The sequence below is a fragment of the Elgaria multicarinata genome, chromosome 3, assembly GCF_023053635.1.
Source record: "Elgaria multicarinata webbii isolate HBS135686 ecotype San Diego chromosome 3, rElgMul1.1.pri, whole genome shotgun sequence".
NCBI classification, from domain to species: Eukaryota; Metazoa; Chordata; class Lepidosauria; order Squamata; family Anguidae; genus Elgaria; species Elgaria multicarinata.
In genome coordinates this window covers 77,523,634-77,543,128 of record NC_086173.1, presented here as the reverse complement: position 1 = coordinate 77,543,128, position 19,495 = coordinate 77,523,634, and the positions used below count along the sequence as shown (strand labels likewise).

The following is a 19,495-nucleotide window of genomic DNA, read 5'->3' as shown; positions in this document are numbered from 1 at the left end:
TGACTCATAAGAACAGCTAGAGGTGGAATGGCTGAGTGATTGATGGGAGTGATAAATGCCTTATTATGGGAGGTCCTCCATGTTTGAAAAATGCTGTGATGATATAGTCCTTGGACTAGCTTGGGCTGTGGGATCCCTGAAATAAACTTCTGCTGCCCTGTAAAGGTCCACTCTGCTTTGGGTCATTAGCAAGGCACCTGGAGATCAGTCCATGACAGTACCATCAGTAATGATCTACTCCAGTAAGATCACCAGAGATAATTCCATTGACAGGATTTGGAAGAAAATATTACATTCACACGGGACCTACATACACATGCACACACACACACCATTCATTACTATTAATTATGAATTGACAGGCATATGCAACTGTTGGTACAATACTGAAATTTATTCACAATTGTTTAACAAGGTGATTCACGTCTTAACAACTTCCCATGGGGGCTCAATCACATGAAAGCTGCTTCTGCCTTGTTTTTGGATAGTAATGGATAGAGTGGGGGGTGGGGAAGTGATTTTGTTTCAAAGTGAAGTGGGTTCTTCATTTGCTCTCCATAGTTTCAGGTATACTATCAGCGGCAACACCCGTATCCCAGCCCTGTTTTCATTTGAGTTCAAATACACATGAATCTTCCCGTGTCTTCTTTCTATTTTAATACTTGTAGATCAAGGGAGGAAGGCCACAACTGTAGCACAGCCTATAAAGATGTGTCCCTCTTTCCCACTTCCTGCCCTCAACATGTTTAGCAAGAAAAAACAGGAAGGGGATGCAACCAGCAGGGGAGCTGGCACACTTTTCAGTCCCATTAGCCAGCTGTCATCAAATAGCTGTTCAAATGACTGGTTAGGCTGGCTTATTGCTGAAGGAAATGAATTAAAAGTGACCTGACATAACTGCTGTGCCTGGTAAATATAAATTTAATCCAGACTGCTCCAGTAATCTCAGTCATAAAACTGCTGGTGACAAGGTTGAAACGGACATGATTTTATGCCAAAACAACATAATCCTCTCCACTACTCCAGGACACAATTTTATTTAGCCAAGACTAAAATATTTCTAACACTGGGAGTTTACCCTTAGTATCACTCCACAGACCATATCATATTTACAATGTCTACCCAATGCAGAGGAGTTACCAACTCTGGACAGATATAAACACTCCTCCCGGCATTTCAGCTAACAGTATTATGTTGTACATGGAGACATTTAAATACTTATTAGCAGCATGATCCCCCCAATAGATTCAACTGGGCAAACTCTATTATGGACTACTAAGTGTTTTAGAATCTGGCTTTGGTTTGCTTTCATTTTAGATGAGGATATTCCTATAAAATTTCATAGTTCATGTAGACAGAATGGTTTAAGAACACAAAATGAAGGGGGGGGGGGAACATACAAGGTTTATGTTAGAAAACTAGAACCTGAGCCCTCAAGTAAACCTACCATTTAATTAAGAGGCCAATATATTTTGAGCGTACTTTAAACCTACCTATTAAACATATCAGCACAGAAAGACTGAACAAGGTTGCCATCTAAGAAGTGTTGCCACTGGAGTTCAGTATTAAGACAGAAAATTTAAAGGTCCTTAGTTTCAAAGCTTTAACAGACTCAGGCCATGGCTAGACCAGGCCTATATCCTGGGATTGTCCCGGGATCATCCCTGTGCATCCAAATGACACGCAGGGGATCCCAGGAGTAGGCAGGGACGACCCCTCCATTTGCCTGGGATAATCCTTAGGTCTAGCTAAGGCCTAAGAAAGCTACTTTAGAGGAATATACTGGCAAACTTGAAATACATGAATAGCACTTGTATTAAGAATGTTTTTGCAGAATACGAGAAACTAGAAAAATTTAAAATCTTGAATTCTTGTGGAGTTTTCATGTGATATAAATTCACAGTACCTGCTAATAAAATATCTCAGTTTCAGTTGCACTGCTATGGAATAGATTCTCTGTCCTGGGCAAAAGTGAATATATTAAAATAAAGGAAAATTCTGTTCCTCTTGCCTGATAAGTCTCTCCACAAAACCAAAGGGTTATTTTTCATTTTGATGATTTTCCGTGAACACTTAAGTCTTTGGAGATAGCAGAAGTACACACAGATGCATTTTTCAAAATACCCTTCCATTATCCGTGATTATACTGAAGCATGCTCTTTTAAATGACGTTATTGAAAGTAGTTTGTAGACCATTGTCTTATTTTGCCCATTCTTTCTTCCTGCGTTAGAATAACCCATAAAGTTAACTTCATGAAGAATCAGGTTTGGTAATAAGGACATATTGCTGTGGTTCAACTTCAGACACATGGAGATTTCTCCTGCTGAAAAGTACAAAAAAGCATCTCATAGAAGAACATTTATTACAAACAAATCAATAGGCATTTTCTTCCTTTTCTGGAACTACTGTAAGAGTGCAAATATAATCCTCCATGGACAATATTTGAGGGGAAAATACTTTTCTAAAGTCTATGGGTTGTATCCAACTTAACGTTATTGGAAAACATACAAAACAGTGTGTTTTTCACTAGTGGTTGTGCAAATTAGTGCACCTAGGCCATGTAACACCTACTGTAACTAAGTAATGAGTTATGAAAGCACTTGAACAAGTGCTTGTGCAAGCAGAAAGTACTGGATTTGACACTTGTACAAAGATGAAAATAGGGTTTCTGCAAGCCGTAGAAGCTTTCCGCTAGCACCCTGGTCTTCACTGCAAGCCCCGTGGACCTGTAGTGGCTCGCTAAAACTCCACCAGCAGCTTGCAAAAGCTCAGGTGGCAGAGCAGGAGGAGTGGCGAATTGTGTACTCTTCCACCACCAGTAGGACCTGCTGCTGAGCTCCCTCTCTTTGTGGAGGAGGAGTGTCTCTGGAGATCACCCGGACTACAGAGAATCTCCAGGGATACCTCTTCTCCCTAAATGCTCTAAGGAAGGACCCCCAGATCCAGCAGTCTGAAGAGCTGCACTGGTTGCTTTCCCAGCTAATGAGGCTCTTCAAAGGGCTTGGCTGCCCTTCAGAACAGGCGGCGGGACGGAGGGAGGGAGGGTGGAAGGGAGGCAGATGCTGCTGCCAGGTGGGCAGGAAGGAAGAAACAGACTGGATGGATGGGCAGGCAGGAGGAGGGAAAACAAAAGAGAAGGGAGACAAATGCAGCAGGCAGGTAAGTGGGGAGGCAGACACGGAGGATGGGTTGGGAGAGGAGAAAGACATATGCAGCAGTCAGAGGGAGACAGACATGGATGGTGGGGGGAGACAGATGCAGCAGGCAAGGAGGTGGGAGAGAAGGGAGACAGACACAGCAGAGTGGGGAGACAGACATGGAGCATAGGGGTAAGAGGAAGCCAGATGCAGTAGGGGGGGCGAGAAGAGAGACAGATACAGTAGGTGGGGGAGACAGAAATGGAGTGTGAGAGGAGACAGGTGTAGCAGCCAGCCAGAGAAGGGAGACAGATGCAGCAGGGGTGAGAGATGGGAGGTAATTGCAGCAGGTGTGGGGGTAGGGAGGATAGCGAAGACAACTGCACTAGAGGAATGACACTACTGGATATAACTCTATGTCTTTATTATTGTTCATGATCACATAATGACACAAAGAACAGTATATCCACAGTATATCCAGTATACTGTGCTCTTTTGTATATCCATACTCACTTTTTCCGGTTACAAAAACGGGCTCCCACACTGTTCTTGTAGAAGTTTCTCCATTATTGAAATACTCTATAAAAAGAACACAGGCCAGTAATGTTGCACTATAAATATATAAAGTTGTGCACGATCTTCACAAATGGAGCATCCCTGTTTAGAGGTCATCTAGTCAGTCTGAGACTAATCACAGCAGTAGGAAGAGTTATCTCCAGCTTGACTGCTTTGCAACTAAGTCAGTCAGTGGTGGACTTCCTGTTGACAGAGGAGTCCTATAGGACATTTATTTGCACATTTAGGGTGGGCCATAGCTCAGTGGTAGAAGCACATGTGCTTTGAATGCAGAAAAACCCAGCTTGAATCTTCAACGTCTTTCACTGAAAGGATCAAGTAGCAGACAATGGGAACTGGAGACCACGGAGAGTTGCTGTCAATCAGAATAGATAATATGGGCTAGACGAACAAATAGTCTGACCTGTTATAAGGCAGTTTCGTATGTTATACTGACAACACTCCATTTTATGTTAGCATTCAAAATGGATCATTGCCCAAAGGCTTAAGGTGACTAAGGCCCTGTTCAGAAGACACCTTAAATCATGGCTTTAACCACAATGAATAAGTGGGGGGGGGGACCATATTCACTGTGGTTAAAGCCATGGTTTATGGTGTCTTCTGAACAGGGCCTAAGAAATCACATTTCTTTCATAGATTGTTCGCATCAGTCGCTCTACTCCTCCAAGCACCTGCTGCTTTATCCATGTAGCACCCTGAACAGAGGCTATCAGAAGACACCACTTCATTGGCTAGAAGATGGAGTATTTGGAGAGCTAGTGGGAGAACACACATGAACAGTCAAGGGATGGGAACATTTTCAGGGTTATAAATGTTTTTAGTCTTAGAGCCAGCCCCCAATATTCATAATATGTTACAGGTACAGATGTGAAGGCTCCCCCACCCCCAAAAAAACACCAAAATGGAAGAGGGGGAGACTTTAAAAAAAAAAGCAAACATTTTCCTGGTTTTTTTCCAGGTTTTCTTTTTTTGGAAAAACAAGAAGGATGAGTTTACCAAATTGTTCTGTTCCCCCCACCCCAATTTTCCCCTGGCCTTCACATCTCTAGCCACACACCACAGCTGCCCTACTGGGTCACATAGCAGGAAAAAGTAAGAAGCCATGAAATTATCACATGAGTGTCAGGCTGATGGTAGAAGAGGTAGACACAGAATCTGCAGATCCTGCCCAGCCCTGTCCAATAGCTTGGGGGAAGGCGCCCAGATGAAACCACAGCTTTGCCTAACAAAGTGATAAGCACTAAAAGGCCATGAAGTCCAACCCTCTACTCAATGCAGGAATCCACCTTAAAGCATCCCTGACAGATGGCTGTCCAGTTGCATCTTGAATGCCTCTAGTGTAGGAGAACGCATGAGCTCCCTAGGCAATTGGTTCTATTGTCATACTGCTCTAACAAGGAATTTCATAGAATCATAGAATAGTAAGAGTTGGAAGAGGCCTATAAGGCCATCGAGTCCAACCCCCTGCTCAACGCAGGAATCCACCCTAAAGCATACCTGACAGATGGTTGTCCAGCTGCCTTTTGAATGCCTCTAGCGTGGGAGAGCCCACAACCTCCCTAGGTAACTGATTCCATTGTCTTACTGCTCTAACAGTCAGGAAGTTTTTCCTGATGTCCAGCCGGAATCTGGCTTCCTGTAATTTGAGCCCGTTATTCCGTGTCCTGCACTCTGGGATGATTGAGAAGAGATCTTGGCCCTCCTCTGTGTGACAACCTTTTAAGTATTTGAAGAGTGCTATCATGTCTCCTCTCAATCTTCTCTTCTCCAGGCTAAACGTGCCCAGTTGTTTCAGTCTCTCTTCATAGGGCTTTGTTTCCAGATCCCTGATCATCCTGGTTTCCCTCCTCTGAACATGCTCCAGCTTGTCTGCGTCCTTCTTGAATTGTGGAGCCCAGAACTGGACGTAATACTCTAGATGAGGCCTAACCAGGGCCGAATAGAGAGGAACTAGTACCTTATGCGATTTGGAAGCTATACTTCTAAATGCAGCCCAAAATAGCTGATGTTCAGTGGGAATCTGTCTTCCTGTAATTTGAGCCCATTATTCCATGTCCTGTACTCTGAGATGACTGAGAAGAGATCCTGGCCCTCTTCTGTGTGACAAACTTTCAAGTATTTGAAGAGTTCCTGGTTGCTTCTGGTAGTTTAAATAGGGCAGGAACCTCTTGATGGCCAGCTGGCCACACCTTGGAACATTCCAAAGTGCATGCTCACAACTCATACATGCTTTAAAAAAAATAATACAGTAAAACTAGAGCTACAGCATCTAGTGGCCCATTTGTGGATTGCATGGCTGCGGGATCTCTTTATTTAGTCGCATATCCACATTGCGTGGAATAATATTTCAGCTCTGGACTGTAGCAGTTTTGATAAGTGTGTGGGAATTATGGCCACCGTGCCAACTAGAACCTGGGACTTTGGTGGTAGTATTTACACACAGTGCTTTGTCACCAGCATCAGAAATCTGGGTGAGTGTTCAACAGTGGCCAAGAGCCAAAACCTTACACTCATCGGATCTCTTTGTCCCATTCTAGGAAAAGGGGAAATTCAGCACTTATTGTGAAGAATGCCACCGCCCACCACCACCACCCAAAACCACAGCCAAGTTTCCTCCTTTCTCCTTATAAAGGAATATGGTAAGCAATGCAAATGGAGGCATCATTGCAATGCATACCATGGATCATTACCATAGATCACTACCAATGCCAATAACTTGAACAACCAGATCGGACTGTCTTTCAGTTTGGTTTCTCGTCAAGCAAATGTTTAAAACAGCAATTGTTTTCAGAGTGCTCTTTTGCAAACATGTTTGCAAAATCGGGCTGAACTTTGCTTTCAAAAACAATAATCAGGCAAGTGGTTTCCTTTTCTGTCTCCTTCATCTCCACAGGAAGTGAGAACTGGCTAACACAGCCTATCAATCTACATTACGTTTGCCACCATTTACTAAGTAGAGCACTAATTGACATGTGGAAAATCTGAGGTTTGCTTTGGGAATTTTAAAATGTTATTTATTGAATCAATTATGTTCAAAGTGTGTCAATTGTTTTTTCTTTCTTCCTTATAGCACAGCTGTCTTATGGGGATAGACGGGCTGGGGCAGGACAGAAGGGGGATAATTTATGAAATAAATAAGGAAAAAAGGGCAGTTGGAAGTCAGCATTTCTGTTCTTTTCAATTATGTAAGTCTAATCAATATATTCCTTTCAACAAAAGTTCTTAAGCGTATCTATTTATTTTAAGAATTTATAGACCAAACAATGAATGGATCTCATGGTCATATACATAACAAATGAATACATGAAGAAGCAAAAACATAACATAACAACATTGGAAGGAATAACTATTCCACCAACAGAAAATACAATAATTTAAAACACCTTGACAAATTAACCATAAGCTGAAAAGAATGGAGTGTTGGTAGCAGGCATACCTCCCTCGGTAGAGCATTCAAATTTAGGTTGCTACTACAGAGAAGGCCCTCTCTTCTTTTACCTGCACCATGTACTTTACCTAAAGATAGGACATGGAGAAGGGCCACCTCTGACAATTGTAATGCATGGGCATGTTGATATGACAGGAGGCGCTCCTCCAGTCCCCAAACAGTATAGGGCTTTAAAGGTAAGCACCAGTACCTTGAATTAGGCTCAGAAGTGAACAAGCAACTAATGTACTTGTTTCCAAACTGTAGTAACATGGCCCCTTACAAATAGACCAGCCAGAATTCTGACTAGCTGAATTCTGTGCTAGTTGAAGTTTAAAACTTGCCCCACAATACTAGATTTAGATGAGCCAATGGTCTGACTCAGTATAAGGCAGCTTCCTATGTTCCTAAGTTTAAAAGTGCTAAATTTGCAACACTTACAATGCAATGATGTACTTAAAATGCAGAACTAACTTTACCTAACCATTAAGATGCTACTTTTTCACATATAGTTTAAACTCTTTTTGTTCTTTCTTGCTTGCTTGCTTTCACTATTCTCATTTTATAAGTCAAAACGTTAATAACACACCGAGTTCAGTTGTCTTTATCAAATCCATCCATTTTGTCTTTTTATCTCTTTCACCTGGCTGTAAGTTATCTAATTTAATTTATTTAGCCAAGGAAATATATTACTAATTATACTTTACCTGCTTGAATTTCTATTTGTCCTCAATATCTAGCATATGCAGTTCTTGCTACCACATGAGCCTAACAGCACAATCGTAATCCTGTTTACTGATAACTAAGGCCTTAGCTAGAACTACCTGATAGTCTGCGACAGAGGAGGGAAGATCTCGCAGTGCGATTAACACGAGATCCCTCCTCCGTTTACATGTGAGGCGCGACGACCTCAGGAAGAGAGGCACCACGCCCGCCATTTTTTATTTTTAAAGGAAGAGGAGCACACAAACGCTCGTGCGCTAAAGGTAGGTGCTTTTAAAAAAATAATTTCATTTGCCCGCTCCCCCCACCCTACCCTCGATGGATGCAGCGCTCCTGGCTCCATGCGAGGAATCGCATGGAGCCAGGTCAGACCGCGGCAATGAGCCACATGTTCTGCGGTCTCAGGCTCATCCCGAGACCGCAGGAAAAGTGGGCCCAAAGTGGAGGACTCTATCCCAGGGCAAGGGAGAAATCATCGCTCCCTGATTCCAGGATCCCCTGTGTGTCATGTGGACGCACAGGGATGATCCCAGGGTTCACCCCGTGATAAAGCCCGGTCTAGCTAAGGCTTACGTTCTACTGAGTTCAATGGGACTTACTGTGTCCACTAACCTGGGAGTAGCACCACTGAAGACAGTGGGGCTTTTGAGTAAATATGAATTGGATTACACTGCACTGCAGATGTTTCCAGAAAGTATTCTCTCTCTTGCATGTGTTAAGGGGCAAAATAGATGGACCAAGTTATAAATTGATCCTAAAATTCTCTCCATTATAATTTATCTTCTCCACAATATTTTTGAAGCTAGCAGTAATATCTGTCTTAAATGATAAATCACCTTCCTTTCTGAAACTTTCTGGAAAACTTATTATTCGAACTATAACTTTTATTTATAACTTTATAAACTGTGGGGCCAAACACAATCCTATGCATGTGATAAATATGAACTTAGTCCCAGGACAGCGTATATAAGATTTCAGCTGTAATGTACCATCTAGACAACATCTTAAAACAATTCTCTCTAATGTTCATATTCAAGGAAAAACCTTAACCAGTTATCCATCAATATTCTCTGTTTATGGAGGTGTATCTTCTCCAACATATAATCTCTCACTTGTTAAAACTCGTATCCATATTCTAAAACGGTTTTTGTGGAATCATGACAAGGTAAATGTTAGCTATCACTGATAACCAGTTTCTCAAAATGTATTGGATTTCTCAGTTTGATCTTTAAAAGGAGAGCAAATGAGCTCTAATCTAAAAGCACTCAAACTAAAGGGGATTCAAGCCATTCATTTGGATCTCGGGTTGTGTCACCTTGTCATTGTCAATTAAATCCTTATATTTATATATCCCATGTTCTCACTAGATCTTAAATTTTCCTTGCTCTATAGTTCATAGATCATCTATTACAAAAGCTGTCAGTGACTTCCATGGGCTTATCCATTCTATTCCTGTCTCAAATTTTATTTTAACAAATTTGATATTTTAAACAATATTTTCACTTCTCTTGGATGTGAACTGTTGACTGTTCACAATATCACCTGCAATGTTTTCTGCAATGCTTTTCTAACTAATAAGTCATGGAGTAATGTGAAGGTTTTCAAGAGAAAGACCTTCCCTTCCCATTACTGCCTGGCTCAGATGTCACACACCAATCCTCCAATCACTTTCCCTCCTGCTCTCTCACCTGCCGATTCCCTACTCCTCAGCATGATGTGATAGACAAATGTGACTTTTGCCACCATTCAAATGTTGTAAATGCAAATGTTCTCTGACATGGCAATTCTCCCTACTTGGTTTTCATATAAAACCTGCATTAGGCAACTTTTCTGTTTTGAAATCTGAGGTATGTTCCACATATATCCAACTGCATCCACCTATTTCTGGCCGAAACAACTGGTTGATCATGTATGCCTTATCTTGCCTGTGCTGAACATAGATGTAATGGGAAGGAAGAAAAGAAAGGCTAGCCATCCAAAAACTGAAAATGCTTATGGATAAAGGAAGATTTGAACCTTCTACAACAAAAAAGAATGCCAAGTACACAGTGAAATAAAGTGAGCTTCCAAGTTTATCTGGCAGTATAGAGGTGTTTTTAAATATATATATGAAGAAGAGCTGACATGGCAGCGATCACTTCCGCTCATGATGTAGAGCAGCTCTAGCTGCACAATCTTAAAATACTTTCCTATTCTGACATTTATCCAGAGAAACGCCCCCCCCCCCAAAAAAAGGTGCCAAAATCAATTGTTTTCAGTTCTCTGATTTATTGTGCCAAGACTTTTCAATAATTCATATATATATATATATATATATATATATATATATATACTACCAGGAGGATGAATGAAATCGACAAGATCTCGTTTATAATATACATATATAATCTAGAAGGGAATAAAGGGAATTTAATTCTTTGCTTACCCTGCCTTAACACATTCCTCATCGTCTCCTAGCTCAATAGGACATAAAGATTCTACTGCTCCCACCCGGTAGCACTTAAAAGCCTTATACCATGTTGTGCAGGTTGTACTAGCAGTGCCATGGAATAAGGCATGGAGAAGCAGTACTATACATGTTCTGGTTCTGACAAAGATATTCTACTTATAGATTAAGTGGTCTCACCTAGCAGAATTTGGACATGACATTTTATGTATTTGGCTAGCCCAGACTAGGGAATATACAATATTCCCTAGTCTGGGCTAGTCAAATGTGTTTACTCTCAAACTTTAGAACCATTTTGGTTGTTGCGGTTTTATTATTTTCACAGAATATTTTCCTGACATTATAAATATGCATTCTATCTCATAGGTAGGCTACCGTCCAGCTAAAACCTCTATGGACCTGTAGAAATAAAGCACAAACTAAAACTTAAAAAAAAAGGCTCATGACAACAATTCCAAGTAATATCATGGGGGTGGGGGAGTTCGCCTTCAACAGCCCATAACAGCATGTTAACAACAAGCTAGCTATCTAGGTAAAATAAAGCTAGATGTATTTGTTTTACGCCACTTCTCCATGGCTTTATCATTTGTTTTATTTCAGTTTGCTTACCAAACTAAGTGTAGTCAGCCAAAAATAGCCACTCTACAACACCTTTGTTTTGCACAAAGTAGAAACAGCAGGAACATACAATTTCTCAGTTTTAGAAATCCATTTTACTAAATTTTAAAAAATATTGCAGCAAGTAAATAGCATTTATATAGCACCATTATTATTATTTTACTGTTCTGGGCACTGCACCTTCATTATTTCAGCAATCTTACAACACACTTGTAAGGTAGATCAGTATTATTATCTACACAAGTGAGAACTACAACAAAGTGTCCCAATGTATTCTTGCCTCCTATAAGTAGTCCTAGCCAGTCAGCACCCTTCCCCCCAGCAGGCCTTTCTATTCTATTCCTCTCCAGCCCCCATTTTTTTTCCAACTGACATTCAATATTCCAAGGCTGTGGAGCATGTTTGGTCCTCATTGAGGTGTTTTTTTGTGGAGATAATAGGGCTTGGTTTTGGGCTTTAAAAGATATTTTGTTTTCCCTGGCAAATCTTGTGGTTCCTTTGAGCTTCTCCCTCTTGTTTCTCAGTAGTCCCATGTTGGTTCTATTTCTATCAGCATTCACCACTGGTTCACTGTTAGAGGGAGCAATAATGAAGATGGCAAGTTGAGCCTAAGAGAGAGTGACCGGGTTTGGATGACAAGCTGTGGCCTTTTTAACCCACAACGAACCACAGCACCCATGAGCACTCTGACGTTTCACAGGTTTATGCTGTTTATCTGCTATGTAAAGGCTGTTTAGACTTTGCATGATAAGGCTGGTTAGTGGATAATTCTGTGGGGAGGTAGAGTGAGTGAATGGAACTTTGGAGTGAATGTTGATTGGCTGTTGGATTTGAGTGTGAAAGAGAAGGACATACTAACATACAAAGCCCTAAACGGCTTGGGGCCAGGTTATTTGAAGGAACGCCTCCTCCCATATGTACCTGCCCGGACATTAAGATCATCCATGGGGGTCCTTCTCTATGAGCCCCTGCCAAAGGAAGTGAGGCAGGTGGCTACTAGGAGGAGGGCTTTCTCTGCTGTGGCACCCCAGCTGTGTAACGAGCTCCCCAGAGAGGTCCGCCTGGCGCCTACACTGTATTCTTTTCATCGCCAGCTGAATACTTTTTTATTTTCTCTGTATGTTAACACCTAAATTTAAACTTTGCTCTTTTAATTCTGTATTTTAATCCTATACCAATTTCTGCTGTGTGGTTTTATCCTGGTTGTGCTTTTTATATTGTATTTTGTATTTGGGTTTTTAGATTGTTGGATGTTTTATTATGTTCTTAATGGTTTTAATTTTTGTGAACCGCCCAGAGAGCTTCAGCTATTGGGCGGTATAAAAATGTAATAAATAAATAAATAAATAAATAAGGACAGTAAAAAATCAGTTGGTGAGTCAGTTGGGATTGGTCTGCTGAAGAAGATAGATGAGAGTAGGGTCTGCAGTTTACTGTTTTGGGAATAAGAGGGAACAGGAGGAGGTAGTTTAGGATTTTATTTATTTATTAAATTTATATACCGCCCCATAGTCGAAGCTCTCTGGGCGGTTTACAAAAGTTAAAAACAGTGAACATTAAAAAGTATACAAATTTTTAAACCATCAAAAATATAAAAACAACAGTATAAAACAACAGTAGGGGTCGAGTAGGCAGAGGTGTATGACATCTTTATTGTAACAATTGAGCACGGAACAAAACGTAACCATAAGCTTGATAAAATGAGTGAATGTACTTCTTGTTAATAAAATGTTATCTTGTTTCACACTGGATTGGATTCTTTGAGTACTAGGGGGAAGGTACTGAGTTGTATGGCGGCATACAAGTGAAGGGGGAATTGCAAGGTGCTTAAGTGGTTGCAGGGGTACTCAGCTTTGGGGTATAAAAGAGTCAGATGCTCAGGTGAGACACTGCATCAAGGGACACTGGTGTGCTCAGTGGAAAAGGGACACTAGTTGTGTACAAAGCACCAAGCTGTTTGCTGTGGGACCAAAAAGGAGTCAGAGGCCACAGTACCAGTGGGAGAGTAAATGGTGATGCCCAGAGGTGGACACAGAAAAAGAACATTGGGAAAACATAATCCACAGAGTGGGCAGCCGTAAGCCGATCGTGTTCATCATCGGGAAAAGGTAAAAAGGAGTTCCCAGGTGAGCGGGGTCGTGACAAGCACCAAGTTGCAGATGCAAGCCCCATTTGGGGGTTTTCATGTTGCGAAAATCCAGTGAATATGGGTTATGCGAGGGTTAAATAACCCTCGCATAACCCTAAAACGGACCATAGATTATGCAAGGATTGTTTAATCCTTGCACCGTCCACACTCACCTGTTCACATGACATGACAACACCCAAGCAGGGGTTGCATATTCAAAATGATGGGTGCATATGCCCCACAGCCTCACCGTGGGTTACATAACCCATGGTGGGCTGTCATGCCATTTGAACAACTCCAGTGGCTTCCCTAAGGCCATTCAGTGAAGCATGCACTTCTTGGTTTACTGCTCAGTATTCTAGCAATGAATTACACAACCTCTCATATTCTATACCTCCGACAAGCAATGGAAGACATTTACTTATGTCAGTATATAGTGTCTGGATAAGTTAACTTATCCAGTTAAACTATCTGTTTAACTTATTTCCATATATATAGATTAAATAGTATTTTCCTCTTCCACTGCTTATTTTCTTGCCTGCTAGATGCCTCAAGTATAGAATGAATAATGAATTAAAATTAAGAAATCACTTTTACACCATTCTAGCAGTTCACCCAATATTGGATGGGCAGTCAAGAAATTGGGGAGGGGGGGGCACTCAAGGTGGGATGTGTCCAGTTTGATTCTGCTCAAAGACATTCAAGGTGGGGCTCTTGCCTACTGGAGACCTCTGCTTCAAACCATTTGCCCCAACACCATCAGAATGAAATTTCAAATAAATGAAATTCAAACAACAGTACACATAGGCTATGAATCTAAATTAATACATAATAGGGTTTCTCTTGTACATGTAACTGCCTTCTACAATCATCTGAAATTACTAAATGTAGAGAGTGAAACATAAGATGGCAGGAACGTGTAGAAGATTACAATTTTTTTAAAAAAAATGCTTACCTTTTTGACTCCTTGATTTAAAAAGGTTTGTGCAAAAACTTCCAGGAAGCAATTCAGCAGTCCTGCCCCTTTTATTGATATTCTCCCTTTCTGAATGAACTCTGTCCTACAAAAAAAGAATACAATTGAACTCTCACTTTTCCTCCAGTAGTAGGTACTGTGATTCTGTAATAAAACTACACTGTAGAAAACTGCATAGTACAAAAGACCAAAAAGACATACTCTAGTAGTATCAAAATGTACCAATTTGTTATAATGTGCAACACTTGCCACCTGCAGTTTTTATCAGCAATTGCATTTCAAACTATCACAAAAATTAAAGCTGCTGCCTGATTAACTGCGGGCGGCTTTTTGGTGAATCACAGTGTATTAATTATTGATGTGAGTGACTTAATGTTGTTGCCCTATACATTATAGCACATCTAACACAGTAGCTTAAATCGCAGGGATATAAAAGTGTGCCCATTTGCTTAACATTACAGAATTACAGATACCAAAAAAATCACTCAGGCCCATTTTACTTTCTGTGCCAGAATAGTTTTGGGATCATGGTGGAAGCCTGTAAATACCCCTCAAAAATTGGATGTCTTGAGAGATATTAGCTATATAGTAACACCTACCACTTAAAGATGAATACAGGATTTAAAGGGAAGGCAAGTGAATTTGCCAATACATTAGCCAATTTTTAAAATGAGAAAAAAGGAACAATAAATTATAAACCTACAATGTATAAATATTATTTTGAATTCCTTGGCAAGCCATCAGTCCCAATGAAGAAGTGCCAGGGTGCACCTCTCAAACTTCACACCTTTTCACTGTTGTTCCTAAGGCACTGCTTGAGTTGCTTGCACAGTTGATCCAACCACCTGTGAAGTGTCATGATCACCATGAGTAGTTGTACTTGAATGTTTAGATTGGGCATGTCTCCGGCTCTGGATCCCTGAGGTCAGTGGCTTGAGCTGGCTTAAAACTGAAATGCTGCAACTAGGCATATGCAAAAGCCTATTTATATTAGGCATGGCCAATCCAGAGCTTTCATACTGCCATCCAATCACATGTGCCAATGCTGCATATCTTTATGCACCTGAAGAGGTTTGGAGCACAGAGGCCTTTGCCAGACCAGGGGAGACCTCGCATTGTGAATAACGCCAGATCTCGCCGTCGTTTACACGTAAGGTGCGATGTGCCCGCCATTTTTTTTATTTTTTAAAGGGCCGGCTATGCACAAGTGCTCGAGCGACTAACGGTAGTTTAAAAAAAAAAAAAGATTTCCCAGCTCCCCCCACCCTAGCCCCGATGGGCGCAACTCCTGGCTCTGCATGAGTAATCACGCAGAGCTGGGAAACGCTGTGGAAACAGGCCACACGCTCATGGTCTCGGGCTCAGCCCGAGACCGTGGGAAAAACTGGGACCAAAGTGAAGGGCTGCATCCCAGGGCCAGGAAGGGATGATCCCTCCTTGATCCCGGGATCCCCTGTGAGTCATCCCAGGTATCAGCCTGGGATAATCGCTGATCTAGCTAAGGCCTGAGTTGACCCAATCCCAGATTAATCTCAAAGCCATCTCCCAAATCAAGCCCTAGCATGCCTGAAAATGCCTGAAAATTGAGGGCTTAACAATCCAGCTTCCATTGTTGCATGGAGTTATAAGGGCTGTAAGATTCTTTGCCTACTAAAAGTGCCCCTCTAGTCAATCAATCAATGACCTTTTGTTTTCCCTCAGAGAGGTGGCAGCTGAAGGCAAATAGGTTTTAGCAGGTTATTTAACCTGATAAAGTAAACATGAGAAGAAGCCCCATGTTGCTGTTTTTCTTGCTTCATAGTCTCTGAAAGACACAACAAGCTCACAGGAAATATTGATCTCAGATTGATTCTCACAGAACACAGCTGGGTGATGCAACATCATTACAACAACACAGTCCCAGAGAGAAGTCTATTAGCGAGATTCAACTACTAAATTATTGACTCATTAAAAGTATAGCAAATTCGGCTTAATTGTTTTTGTGATTGGAATTTAATTAAAGTATCTTCAGTATAAAACTCTTGCTGGCATTTTAGTTTCTCGCCACTAACATCTTTTTTTAAAAAAAACTGCTTTAAAATGTATCGCCATTAAGAAAAAGCCCTGGATTAAATGTTAAGTGTGGATTCTGAACACCCCCTGGTTCTTCTGTCCACCATGAATTGTGCATCATCAGTTTCATGTTATAAAATTGCTCTGATGAGTGTTAGCAGACCATTTGCCTGATCTACCAAACTGGAGGGAAAGGCAACTTATGCATGCTTAGATAGACAAAAGTCCTAGCGCTACCAACACGCCCCAACCAGCCATGCATAGGATTGCACCCTTAAGGAAGATGCAATGGAAACCCTTACTCAAGAAAGTTTCTGCTTTGCCTTCCATAACTTTTCCTCCTGTATGTCACACTACTCATCAGAGCAGGCTATTTGCACATATTGTTATGCACACGAATCAGGACAATTTCACAGTGCGTCAATCAGCCTGGAGAGAAAGACAAATCTAAAGGAAACAGACAAGATTGGCATTTGGGTAAATATACAGCCCTTAGAACCTGACAAAGTTTTTCTTGCATATAATAATTTTAGAAGTTGTATAGTGACAAATACATTTCAGTGTGTGCAACACAAGAGGGCTTGAAGGAGAGGTTCTCTCACCTGAACTAGAAATTCTGAACGTTTTAATGGAAAACCACTTTATGCAAACAGTCACTGGGGAAATAGATTTCTCAACCCAGTACAATACCTCTATGGAGAGAATCATGTTCAGTTCTGTGTGCATTTTGTGTTTAAAAGAATTAAATACGAACCCTGCATATGCAACCTGCATAAATTATGCGAGTCTGTATGTTTCCTCTTGCATAATTTGTAGCACCAGGCTTTCCTCCCTGTTCCTTCCTATTTTCTATCATTATTTTGCTTCTGCTAATCATGTGGATGAGCAAAGCACTGAAACTCTGCTCCCTGGAAACCTTAGCAGCTCCAATGGGCTTCTAGTAGACATGTGCACCGACCAGAAGATTTGACTCGAACTTTCGAAAATGACCCGTTTCTATTCAAACCTATTTGGAGGTGATCTGCTGCAACTCAAGGACTGGACCTTAGTTGAGATTCAGAAAACTGGGGCTTTGTGTCTCTCACTATAATGGGGGGGGAGAGAAAAACACCTGCTATTTTTTCTGTTTTTCAGAAATGGTTGAAATTTGTTGGTATAGTAGCCCTTAGGAGAGGATAATGCCAGCCAAATTCTAGAAATAAAGGTGCAGCGTTTTTTGTACCACGCACTTTTATATTTCTTTTCTTTTTCTCTTTAAGGTAACTGCCAATCACTTTTTTTTTCTTGGCAATAGATGAAATTTCCAGGGATAGTTGCCCTTTCTGAGAAGATTGTGCCTGGCAAATTTCAGGTGAACAGTTGCAGGGATTTTTGTGCAGGAGTAGTATTTATATTTTGAGGATAGCCAAAAACAAAAAACGGGGGGGGGGAGTATACACTGTGCACCATTCTTCTGAAAATGGCATACAGCATAAAGGTGGTCCTAAGTATAAAAAAAAAACTATTACGTTTCAGAAGGATAGGTGCAGTGCTATATATGTGGAAGGGGATTCCTCAAATTTAGGGTGATGTGAGTGATTTGCTTCACTTTCTTCCCCCTCCCCTGTGTTTTGGGAACAAAATGGCACACAACATAGAGATGCCTCCAGGCAGAAAACCTGTGAAGTTTCAGAAGGATAGGTGCAACAGCTATGGAATTAGAATGACTGAAAAGCAGGTGTTTTTTTTAATAGCGAAGCCCGGTGACATTGGGAGAATGGCCATCTGACAGTCCCATCCTTGTCCTCCCCCAAAGCACAGTAACTGGAGAGCCTCTGGTAAAACATGACCTATGATTAGAAAGTGGACTGGTCATGCAACCCCATCCCCTCTCTCCCCACATCAGTATTAAGAGAAAGAAAACAAAATATGCTACTTTTGGAGACACATTGTCTGCCTTTGCAAAGCTGAATCCTGAACAAAGCTTCATCCAGGGTCCAGCTTCATTTCTGGTCATTTCGGAGGGAAACCTGCTTCACCTTGGGAAGAACCAGTAATGCCCCAAAGAGGCCCGATTTGGCTTGGGATTGGGCTGAACCTGATGCACATCCCTAGCTTCTGAGATTTTGCCAGGCACTGCAAGTAAACCTTCAAGCATATTTGCAGTCATAAGGAATAGTAAATTTCTTTTAAAAAAACGAACAAACCATTCAAAGCAATGATTCTTAGAAAACTGAATTCTTTTGTGAATTCCACAGTCTGCACTCCTAGAATTATGGTGTACAAACAGTGATAGTCATGATCTGACATATAGTAGCTGGTCCTAAGCCATGCTTTCATAAATTACAAAACCTGGAGACAAAATATGGAGGCTAATCTTAATATCAATTAGATATCATGAAAAGCGAATTTGGATTAAATTCTAGGATTCAACCTGCCTGCTTCATTTATCCCAAAATGTGGAATGCTCAACAAATTCAAAAGAAAATAGCCAACCTTTTAGCCTTTGTAGCTGCATTGACAACAAATTAAAGCTTAAAACTTAGGGTTTAAAAATAAATAAACAACAACAACAGCTCCCTTTCGTTCTACCAGCCTAACAAAAATTTGTCAATTTATTTATTTATTTATTTTATTACATTTATATACTGCCCCATAGCCGAAGCTCTCTGGGCGGTTTACAAAAGCTTATATAGCTTTGAATGTACATCAGCGTTTGGCTTGGTCATCAGTTTGGCCTTTTCAAGCCCAGCAAATCCCCCTGGGGATTAGGATAGAATGTCTAGAAACTCTTCTTCCCAAGAACAAGGACCAAAGGCCAATTTGTCTGATCTCCCTATCAGATATGTTTCTACTTTCATATCAGGTACATGGTGAGCTTTTAGCAGCAGGGAGCACACTAACTTTGACGTTCTGCCTTCTTGTTTTTTATGACTATTGAGAAAGATATGTTATCTTATGCAATGCAGATTAGGGGCAAGGTTCAGTTAATGGCACAGAACAAAGCTTTGGCAAGGTATAATTTCAAAGAGAACAAGAGCTGCTGCTGTAAATTCAAGGGGTGCATTTCGGATGCTCTGTCAAAAGTGACACCAGCATACTTTAAAAAGCAGGGTAGGCGAGAAGAATAAAGAGGAAGCATTCACACTGCAAAAAACTGTTTCCACACACACACCCCACAAACTTATAAGCCATAGTGTATAAGCCACTGCATAAATAAATAAATCACAATTGTTTAAGCCATTAATGGATATAAGATAAACAAAAAGAACCAAAGATGCCTGGTAAATATAAATTACCAACATTTTCACAGGAATTGTCAATTGTCACACCGTTATTCTAAATGAACTGGTAACCAAGTAAGTCATCACCAAGAGACTTCAAGGAGCCAGGGTTGCCTCTAATAGCTGAGGGTTTGTTTTTGTTTTAAGT

At 41.0% G+C, this 19,495-nt stretch overlaps 1 protein-coding gene across 3 annotated transcripts in view; it reads right to left on the bottom strand.

Moving 5' to 3' along the window:
* Nucleotides 1–373: 373 nt before the first annotated feature.
* PRELID2 (PRELI domain containing 2) overlaps nucleotides 374–19,495 on the bottom strand; it is a 43,196-nt gene continuing 24,074 nt past the window's right edge. For 2 of the 3 annotated variants that reach the window (XM_063120660.1, XM_063120662.1), the window contains 3 exons: nucleotides 14,012–14,117; nucleotides 3,652–3,717; nucleotides 374–2,324 (listed from right to left, as the gene is read on the bottom strand). In XM_063120660.1, coding sequence (XP_062976730.1) covers nucleotides 3,661–3,717; nucleotides 14,012–14,117 — 163 coding nt within the window. In that variant the 3' untranslated portion in view covers nucleotides 374–2,324; nucleotides 3,652–3,660. The remainder of the gene's footprint in view (nucleotides 2,325–3,651; nucleotides 3,718–14,011; nucleotides 14,118–19,495) is intronic. The other variant, XM_063120661.1, reaches the window with a different exon arrangement.